We start from the raw sequence: 11,009 nt of genomic DNA, 5'->3' as shown, positions 1-11,009 counted from the left end.
TGTGGAAAGCTCTTACCAAGAAAGATTGTAATCGTTGCAAAAGGTGCTTCTACAAAGTATTGACTCGGGTGTGAATACTTATGTAAATTTTATATTTCTGCATTTCATTTTCAATAAATTTACAAATATGTCTAAAAACATGTTTTCACTTTGCCATTATGGGGTATTGTGTGTACTGTAGATGGGTGAGKGAAAAAAWATATATGTAATCAATTTTAAATTCAGGCTGTAACACAACAGAATGTGGATAAGTCAAGAGGTATGAATACTTTCTGAAGGCACTGTAAATTCCTTCTATGCTCGCTTCGAGGCAGTTAACACTGAACCATGCATGAGAGCACCAGCTGTTCCGGACAACTGTGTGATCTCGCTCGCCGTAGCCGATGTAAGTAAGACCTTTAAACAGGTTAACATTCACAAGGCCGCGGGGCCAGGTGGATTAAATGGACGCGTACTCAGAGCATGCGCTGATCAACTGATCAAAGTGTCTTCACTGACATTTTCAACCTCTCCCTGACCATGTCTGTGTTTCAAGCAGACCACCATAGTCCCTGTGCCCAAGAACGCCAAGGTAATCTGTGCAAATGACTATCGCCCCAAGCTCATCACTAAGCTCAGGACCCTGGGACTGATACCTCCATCTGCAACTGGATCCTGGACTTCCTGATGGGCTGTGCTCAGGTGCTGAGAGTAGGCAACAACGCATCCGCCACGCTAACTCTCAACACGGGGGCCTCTCAGGGGTACATGCCTGTACTCCCTGTTCACCCAAGACTGCGTGGCCACGCACGACTCCAACACCATCATTAAGTTCGCTGACAACACAARGGTGGTATGCCTGATCACCAACGACGATGAGACAGCCTATAGGGAGGAGGTCCGTGACCATGCAGTGTGGTGCCAGGATAAAAACCTTTCCCTCAACATCAGCAAGACAAAGGAGCTGATCGCGGACTATAGGAAACGGAGGGCCGAGCACCCCCCCATCCTGTAGTGGAGCAGGTTGAGAGCTTCAACCTGCTCCAGTGTCCTCAGTGTCCACATCATTAACACGGTCTACACACATCAACACAGTCGTGAAGAAGTCACGACAATGCCTCTTCCCCCTCAGGAGGCTGAAATTATATGGCATGGGCCCTCAGATCTTCAAAAAGTTATACAGCTGCACCATTGAGAACAAGCATATTGACTGGCTGTATCACCGCTTGGTATGGCAACTGCTTGGCATCTGACCGCAAGGTGTTACAGAGGGTAGTGCGTACAGCCCAGTACATCACTGGGGCCGAGCTCAGTGCCATCCAGGACCTCTATACCAGGCGGTGTCAGAAGAAGGCCCTAAACATTGTCAAAGACTCCAGCCACCCAAGTCATGAACTGTTCTCTCTGCTACCGTACGGCAAGCGGTACCGATGCCCCAAGTCTGGAARCAACAGGACCTTGAACAGCTTCTACCCCCAAGTCATTTTCTAAAATTATTTAACTAGGCAAATCAGAACAAATCATTTTTTACAATGACTGCCTACCATAAGGKTTCTTGCGGGGACGGGGTGTCGGATTTTTATTTATTTATTATTAAGTAAAAATATAGGACAAAACACATCACGACAAGAGAGACAACACAACACTACATAAAGAGAGACCTAAGACAACACCATAGCATGGCAGCAACACATGACAACATAGCATGGTAGCAACACAACATGACGACAACATGGCAGCAGCACAACATGGTAGCAGGACAAAACAGGGTACAAACATTACTTGGCACAGACAGCAGCACAAAGGGCAAGAAGGTAGAGACAACAATACATCACGCAAAGCAGACACAACTGTCAGTAAGAGTGTCCATTATTGAGTCTTTGAATGAAGAGATTGAGATAAAACTGTCCAGTTTGAGGGTTTGTTGCAGCTCGTTCCAGTCGCTAGCTGCAGCAAACTGAAAAGATGAGCGACCCAGACTGCTAAATAGCTACCCGGACTATCTGCATTGCCTCCCCTTTGCACTAACTCTTTTGACTCATCAGATACACTGCTACTGCTTATTATCTATCCTGTTGCCTAGTCACTTTACCCCTACTCATATGTACATACACTATATATACAAAAGTATGTGGACACCCCTTCAAATTAGTGGATTCGGKTATTTCAGCCACACCTGTTGCTGACAGGTGTATGAAATCAAGTACACAYCCATACAATCTCCATAGACAAACATTGGCCGTAGAATGGCCTTACTGAAGAGCTCAGTGACATTCAACATGGCACCGTCATAGAATGCCAGCTTTTCAACAAGTCAGTTGGTCTAATTTCTGCCCGGCTAGAGCTGACCTGGTCACGAAGTGGTAGGCAACTCACAGAAGGGGACTGCCTAGTGCTGAAGCGCATAGCGCCTAATAACTGTTTGTCTTCGGTTGCAACACTCACTATCGTGTTCCAAACTGCCTCTGGAAGCAACATCAGCACAAGAACTGTTCGTRGGGAGCTTCATGAAATGGGTTTCCACGGCCGAGCAGCCTCACACAAGCCTAAGATCACCATGCACACTGCCAGGCGTTGGCTGGAGTGATGTAAAGCTTGCCGCCTTTGAACTCTGGAGCAGTGGAAACACGTTCTCTGGAGTGATGAATCACACTTTGCCATCTGACAGTCCGATGGAAGAATATTTGTTTGGCGGATGCCAGGAGAACGCTACCTGCCCCAATGCATAGTGCCAACTGTAAAGTTGGGTCGAGGAMGAATAATGTTCTGGGGCTGTTTTTCATGTTTCAAAGCAAGGTCCYTACAGAAATGACTTGTCGAGATTGGTGTGGAAGAACTTGACTGGCCTGCACAGAGCCCTGAACTCAACCCCATCAAACACCTTTGGGATGAATTGGAACGCCYACTGCGAACCAGGCCTAATCGCCCAACATCAGTGCCTGACCTCACTAATGCTCTTGTGGCTGAATGGAAGCAAGTCCCCACAGCAATGTTCCAACATCTAGTGGGAAGCCTTCCCAGAAGAGTGGAGGCTTTAAACTTTTTATGGCTGCAGTCCCGTTAACGGGATCGATATGACAACAGCCAGTCGAAGTGCAGGGCGCCAAATTCAAAAAACAGAAATCTCATAATTAAAATTCCTCAGACATTCATGTGTCTTATATCATTTTAAAGGTAATCTTGTTGTTAATCCCACCAAAGTGTCCGATTTTAAATAGGCTTTTCAGCGAAAGCACTACAAACGATTATGTTAGGTCACCACAAAACCACAATAATCACAGCCATTTTTTCCAGCTAAAGATAGCTTCACAAAAACCAGAATAGAGATAAAATTKATCACTAACCTTCGATTATTTTCATCAGATGACACTCATAGGACTTGATGTTACACAATACATGCATGTTTTGTTTGATTAAATTCATATTTATATAAAAAKATCWGAGTTTACATTGAGGCGACTAGATTCACTAGTGGCAAAAACATCAAGTGACTTTGCATAGCCACATRGTTTCAACAGAAATACTCATAAATATAGATGATAATACAAGTTATACACATGGAATTATAGATATACCTCTCCTTAATGCAACCGCTGTGTCAGATWACAAAAAAACTTTACGGAAAAAGAAACCCACGCTATAATCTGAGACGGCGCTCAAAAGTAAAACACCACAGCCGCAAAGATGGCGTCAACATAAACAAGAAAATATATGATAATTATTCCCTTACCTTTGATGATCTACATCAGAAAGCACACCAGGAATCCCAGGTCCACAATAAATGTTTGTTTTGTTCGAAAAAATCCGTTATTTATGTCCAAATACCTTCTTTTGTTAGCGCGTCTGGTTTACATATCCAAACGCTAATTCTGGTCAGCGTTATATCGGACAAAAACTTCAAAAAGTGATATTACCGGTCGAAGAAACATTTCAAACTAAGTACAGAATCAATCATTAGGATGTTTTTCACATATAGCTTCAATAAAGTTCCAGTATTCTTTCTTGTCTTCGTGAGCAATGGAACGCAAGTGAGTACCATGAGGAAAAAGCATGATCAGAAAATGGCTGGTTGATGGACACCTGACTGATTCTGCTATCATATCAGAAATCTGAGCTTGTATGTATTCACCAGAGTCCCTAATGAAATCCCCTTGAGATATGAATGATTGTGCACTGCCTAGGGGTTCCACTAGATGTTAACCATCAATAGAAATTATAATGAGACTTGATGAGACTATGATGTTGTGAGACTATGATGTTGTGGGAGAGAATGATAGCTAGCACTGCGGAGCAGTTAGCTAGTTAGCTAAAAGCTAAGCTAGGTTGGAGATGCCATTGTAGCTAGCGACCTTCACCTAATAATAATCATCAAAAACACACATCATTGACATCACAATAAACTTAAACGGGAGGCAACAGTCATATAATATAATTGGCTTAACAGCCAATGTGTATTATTTAACATTACTATTAAAATAGTACTCTCTTATAGGAATGGGTAGGTAGGTAGCCTAGTGGTTAGAGCTTTGGACTAGTAACTGAAAGGTTGCAAGATTGAATCCCCGAGCTGACAAGGTAAAAATCTGTCGTTCTGCCCCTGAACAAGYCAATTAACCCACTGTTCRTAGGCTGTCATTTAAAATAAGAATTTGTTKTTAACTGACTTGCCTAGTTAAATAAAGATAKAAATAAATAAAAAATAGGAATGGGTAATTGTTTACAAGTTGCTAGCTATCCCATAAAGCAATAAAAAAWAAAAKAWWWTKACGTTCTTCTGTGGTTTGGTAACCTTCTGTTCTTTGACGGACTCTGGCTGGACTGAAGATGACGCAAATTTGAAAAATGTCTAAGTATGCGGCGTCAGTCTTCACAACAGAGCCTTCCACCGCAAGGTGGCGTTGCGTTTCCACTCCATTATGGACGTCCCCATTGAAATGCAAGACATTCGGTGCAACYTAACAGAGTGCTTATGGGTAATGTGAACGAGGCTTTCGTCTACTCCTGTTTACGGAGCATGTGACAAATACAATTGTATTTTATTTGACCTTGGTCATTTATCGGTGTCARTATGTTGTTTTCCTTGGAACAGACTGGATGGAACAATGTGTCTGGATAGAATTCCTTGCCTATTATTGTCAGAAGAGAGTTCTCTGTTCAACACAATTTTTTATTTGTAAAGTTATGAAACAAAATAGTATTTTGGTTCCACCAGAATTTCAGAGAAAATAATGAATCTCTTCTTATCAACCTCCCACCCCTTGTCATGAACCACCACAATGCTATTTTCATGTCTGGATGATGGCAAAACACAGCATGTAGTAAATACCAACATCCACACCTGGTCTAGGCACATTTTGTAGGTGTGATCCATTGTAAACCTCTTCAGTTTTAGTGCTGTGTTTATGAACTGCATGGTAACTATATGTTTCTATTATATCTGCAATTGAATGGTGTATGGGTTCATGTGCCTTGTGAGATTATCATGAACTAACCTGTATCATAGATAACACTGAGTAGAGCACGCAAATGCTCCTTGGTTCACAGTATGATGAAACAAATTATGTCCAACTGATTAGCTGGAACAGTTCAAAAATACAATTTACAAATCAAATTAGATGCATAAAATTGTGCCTTGAGGACTCCTTATGAAAACTGTTTGTATCAATAAAACGACTGTCTCCTGCACCCACAGGACAAAAAACCTTCACCAGGTGAAAATGTAGGTTATATTTGTATTGGTTGTGGACCTCTGTTCAAAACACACAACTATTGTTTTGTTTTCATGCACGTAGTCCCAGGGAAAGATTACCTTAAAAGGGTCTGTTTTTAGCATATTATACTACAGATGTAGGATTGTAATTTGAGCCAGTTTGCTACAGCAGGAAAATAATCCGGCAGCAACAGGAAATGTGAATTATTATGTTGGTTRAAGTCTGAAATGTAAGAAAAAAATWGAAATTACAGACTTCAGAAGCCTTTTTGAACCTCAAATACACCACAAGTTTCAKATGCCCTGCATTGCATGAAAGTTCTACTGGAACAGGGTGATCAAATTAAGATCCTACATCTTTAAATGAGAGGTGTCCATTGCTTTTGCGTTCTTATTGCATGATTTCTATCAGGTTAACCTCAAGTAGTCGTCAGTGCTCTGTTAATATTTCACTTGCAGTATGTTTGACCGACTGACATGTGCYGTTTACTGGATGTTTCAAGGCGAGTCTGATATGATATACAGTAGTGAATGCTTCTCYTGTTTGTTTTTTACAGTAATGCCGTTTGCAGGAAGATATTTTATTGTGTCATCCTCCATAATGCAAAGACTGTTGTTTATCAGGAGGATTCAGGATATTGGRATCAATCAGGGGCTGGTGAGCAGTCTTATCCTGGGGACTCTTCCTGTTGAGGCAGAGGAGTTATTATGTGTCCTGCTGGGTATGATTCTGCACAYGAAACTGACTGGAGTCAGAGAACACTTTAATTTACATTCCACTGACAAAAAAATGCATGGGCATATCACTACCTCTGAAAGAAGAGAAGGATGAGAATATAACTTGGTTCACCTTCTCCCCTGTAAATGTATGAAGTWATTTATGTAATAACCAATGACACACTGAAACTTGAAGGCTCCACTATTGTATGAACTAGCTATGTAATATCCAGCTGTGTGTATCCACACTGCTCTAACACCAAGGTGTCGCAAGACTGGAGTTTCCTTTCAGCACTCCTCCGGCATGAGCGGTCAACAGCCAACTATTTGTCATGCTGCAGACCAAGGTGTAAAATGGAGTCTGTAGTAGGGGTATGACTTCAACCCTCTCCGATGCCTCACAGTCAAAGCCAGCTGTTTAAAACGTGTCAGTGACACGAAGAGAGCTTTGCCATTATTAGTCCCTGCGTTGTGGCATACCCCTCAAGAGGTGATGAAAAAGTGACTAGGGATCATGAATGTTTTGTACAATATAACATTTTATTTCTAAAAGGATCGCATACACTTCAAGCACACATTCAAGAGCACAATGACCAACCTTTTTTCACAGTAATAAAATAGTGTACATACATACTTCAGCCACACCACTGCTCAACACTCGCACCAGAATTACACTTATAGGAATAAGAACAATCACCATTCATAGAGCCCAGTTAAACATAGAATAGGTCCACCACAAGGCACAGTTCTGTAATACTGACTTAACAGTATCATGGCACTTATTGGGAAAGAAAAACAAATCAGCATTAACTCCTGTATGAGATAACAGGGCGTGATAATTACATTTCCTGATTGTATCTTATCAATACAACTTCACATTGCATCAAATACAATAATAAGCATTTGAAAAGAGATACATGAGACAGCAATGTTGAGAAATCAAATGACACGAGTCTTGAATAAAAACATATATTTTGAAGGTACAAAGGATGTTGAAGGTGCATTTTATCATTTGCCTTATTTACTGAGAAATTCATATACATTTGTATTTTATTTMTTCACAGATGGATGATACCACTCTTACCCTTCAATATGAAGGACATCCCATTGGTCCAATCCCACCACATACTGTATGTATGGAAATCAGGAAGTTCATCTCAATCAGTGCATTTGCTTACGTAAATTCTTATACCAGGTTACAGGTTGTCAAACTTAAATTTCAATGGGTATTTGTTTTATAACAGGCAGGATATTGAGAAGGCACTAACTTACTTTACACAAGAATCACATGTAAAATAACATAAAAATCAATTGCCTCCGTCTCTTTGATCATATTAAGAAAGTATCTCTATGGTAACCAAATAGCWGTAGAAACTAGCCATGGTCCATATTTCCATACACTTTTTATTTCTTGATGTGCTTCATTGCATTCAAAGCAGCTTTTGACATTTTAAGATAAGTTATGTCACTAGTACAGCTATCCCTCTGCTCCAAGTCTATCCCTGTTATAACTATTCACTGTAGCTGAAAGTCTTCCCTAATTTCACCAGTAGTTGGCACCATTCTCAATTCGGCCCCAGCTTTGCAACCCAAGAAAGAGTCCACTTGATGAGCGGGGACTTCCAAACTGGTCAAACCCCATCTCCAGTAGTTTACTGGAGTTCTTGTGCTCTTCTGGTTTCTTACGCTCAGCAGGGGTTTTGGGCAGTGTTTTCACATCCTCTCCATTCCACCCAATTGGTTTGAGAATGTAGTTTTTCCCATCATTATTGTCCCAGAAAACCTGGTCTTTGCTTTTGAAGCATATGCAGAATTCGACTCTATTATAAGGAGGTACGTAACGGGGCAGTTTGAAGACAAAGGCGAATGTGTCTGTGTCCTGGCAACTGTAGACGTTGTTCATAAAGGTGCAGTCAATGTCTGTGTAGGTTTTCCATGAGTCAACAGTTACCCGGACATGGACAGATTTCTCAAAGCCAAGGTTTCGGACTTTCACGGTGCCCGTGAGTGACTTATCCTGCAGTGTGCAGTTTTCCAGGCACACAGAGTTCTTCAACAGCTGGTTCCGGAAGGCCAGATAGTCTGCAGCGGGTTGGGGAAAGTCCAGCGCCAGGCTTCGCTTGGTGCTGATCTTCAGCTCCATGGTGGCATTCTCTAGGTCTATGAGGTCAAATTGAAAGTTGGACAGCGCGGGKTCCTCATCAAACTTTGAAAAGACGTGGATGGCTGTGAGGGACATGCCTTTGGAGTCGGCAAAGACCACTCTCTTCTTGCCCTTTGAGGTCTTCATGGTTGTCTTGGGGCTCTTCCAGACCAGACTGGGGGCCTCCAGGGGCCTCTGGGAGCTGATGCAGGGCCGTAGGGGCTTGTAGTGGTTTACCCGGTTCCTGGCCCTCAAGTCCTCATGGGAACTGAGGAAGCTCCGGAGAGGTGGCGAGTGTGTGATGTACATCCGCATAGCGATGTCTACAGGCATAACAGGAACCGGCATTGCTGATGAATTTAATACGTGGAGGACCCTGAGGAAGGGGAACAAACATAATGTATTTTAATAAAGTCCTTCAATATTCTTTCTTCTGTTTTTTTGAGGTCCTCGAATGTGTTCATTTAAATGTGTTCATTATGCACTTCACTATATTATGCAAGTCAATGTCTAGGTACGTAACGGGGCCCCGTTACGTACCTACTAAATGTATGTTTTTTTAGTTTCATGATATTACATGGCAGTCAACATTTTTGGAAGAACATCTACTTCACCAGAAAAGTTGTTGCCAAACATAGATTTTTGTTCAGCTCACATGATCGTGCTATTCCTAAAATCTAAATGAAAACCAAAAACTTTGTAAAATGATCAATACAAGATTTTATTCTGCTTACAAATTAAAACTCATCCAAATTAGTTATTGCCTTGAACTGCAAACATCTACTTTAAGGCTACATTAAAAAACAAAACAATGATCCTTACCTCGTGGCACTCATTTGAAAAATAAAGAGAGAGGTTCCAAGACAAAGATGAATGAACAAGATATGCTTTAAAATGTACTGTAATAACTAGTTTTGTTCAAGTATCTTGTCATGAATTCATAACTTGCAGTCAGTAGTGTTGAGCAGACATGCCCCCCTMGCTCTCTCTGCAGTTCAGTCTCCCAATGCATGAGAGCCAGTGATTTCAACTGCCATTTCGAGGCAATTTGCATATTTTGCTCACATAGTTTCTCACACAACCAATGAAAGATCTGAGSAGTTTAGCTTCAACCAATCAGAGAAAATATGTCTTGGTCTCTAGCCAATCCACATGGATTTTTGCATTTGAGGGGGGCCCGTTTGGATTCCTCATACTGACACTTTCTATTTGAGAATCATTGTAGACCTCTGCTGGTATTGATGATATGCTGCAGCCAATTCACTATTTCTGGTTAATGTGTTTAAAAGGGGATACCTAGTCAGTTGTACAACTGAATGCATTCAACTGAAATGTGTCTTCCTCATTAACCCAACCCTTCTGAATCAGAGAGTTTAAAAATGAAAACATATGAATGGTGACAGAAGTGAGGAATGTATTTTAGGTGGACAAAAATATTATTTGATCAAATCTCAGTTTAATGATTTTATCTCCCCCTAGAGATAAAATCAAAGTGCATTTTTAAAGGTCATTTGGGGATTTTCTTTTGATCAATTGTTTGCAAGAGTGCTATTTAAAGTGTATTTACTGGCTCAATTGGTTTTGGGCCATGGTCATAAGTTAAATTAATCGATTTGAATCTCTTTGATATAAGATCTAAAGCCACTTTCTAACAGTAAACAGATAATATTATAGTCACGCTGGTCGCCAAACCTACCTTAAATTCTAGACMAAATTGAGGCTACAGTGTCCATAAAGCAGGGTTGCCATGTARGCAGTGTTCCTGCAAATTGGGCTACTTTGAAAAGAATGTCACGTGAAAATGTATTGGTCATGGGTTGCYGGTTTTGGGGCTACTTTTACGTCGCACCGCGGCAGCTATGGCACTTCTCTATGAAGAAAAAAGATTTCACTGTGACCCACTGCTGCTGACTATCAGGCAGTGAGGCAGGCTGTTGCTGAGTGAGTGAGTGAGTGAGCGAGCGAGTGAGTGGTGGGGAGGGCCTAAAGGGGTGTGTGTGTGTATGTTGAGAAAGCACTGCAGCAGGCAGCTCAGTCTACTATTGGCTGAGTCAGGTGAGTGAGAGGAGTCAGAGCAGTACTCTGCAAGTCCAGTGTAGGTAGGCTATTTAGATCGTCTTTATGGAAACACCTATTTTTCCATAAAACATATTCACACACTAGAACTAATGCGCATCAAGAAATAATGGCAGCAAAGCACTTGAAAACAACTTTGGGTGCATTAGATAAAMTCACTTGGATGTGGTTTAAACTCCATTCTAATATCTACTTTGCTTATGGAAAACGGTATCAAACAAAGTGTTTGTTCTTGGGTCTCGAGGCTGCGCAAATTGAAATTGGAAATGGAAGTTATGGAACTCCCTGGCATGCTTCTGTTATGAAACTGACATTAAATGTGGATAACGATACATTTGCATCTGTTGGCCATCATATAGTAACTTATACTGTATGCCATTGTAG

The 11,009-nt window shown here is 41.3% G+C and overlaps 1 protein-coding gene across 2 annotated transcripts; it reads right to left on the bottom strand.

Moving 5' to 3' along the window:
* Positions 1-7,361: 7,361 nt before the first annotated feature.
* Positions 7,362-10,468, bottom strand: LOC111952020 (protein phosphatase 1 regulatory subunit 3C-B). Of its 2 annotated transcripts, none has more exons than XM_023970430.2 (2): positions 10,246-10,468; positions 7,362-8,925 (listed from the first exon to the last, which is right to left on the bottom strand). In XM_023970430.2, the coding sequence occupies exon 2, from the start codon at positions 8,895-8,897 to the stop codon at positions 7,950-7,952; it is 948 nt and encodes a 315-aa protein (XP_023826198.1). In that variant the 5' UTR covers positions 8,898-8,925; positions 10,246-10,468; the 3' UTR covers positions 7,362-7,949. The 2 variants fall into 2 exon arrangements, with proteins under 2 accessions (XP_023826198.1, XP_023826197.1); XM_023970429.2 differs by lacking the exon at positions 10,246-10,468 and adding an exon at positions 9,372-10,168.
* Positions 10,469-11,009: the final 541 nt, after the last annotated feature.

The sequence above is a fragment of the Salvelinus sp. IW2-2015 genome, linkage group LG25 (assembly GCF_002910315.2).
Source record: "Salvelinus sp. IW2-2015 linkage group LG25, ASM291031v2, whole genome shotgun sequence".
In the NCBI taxonomy this organism is placed as follows: domain Eukaryota; kingdom Metazoa; phylum Chordata; class Actinopteri; order Salmoniformes; family Salmonidae; genus Salvelinus; species Salvelinus sp. IW2-2015.
Note: the sequence above shows the minus strand (reverse complement) of the source record. Positions and strands in the feature narration are given on the sequence as shown.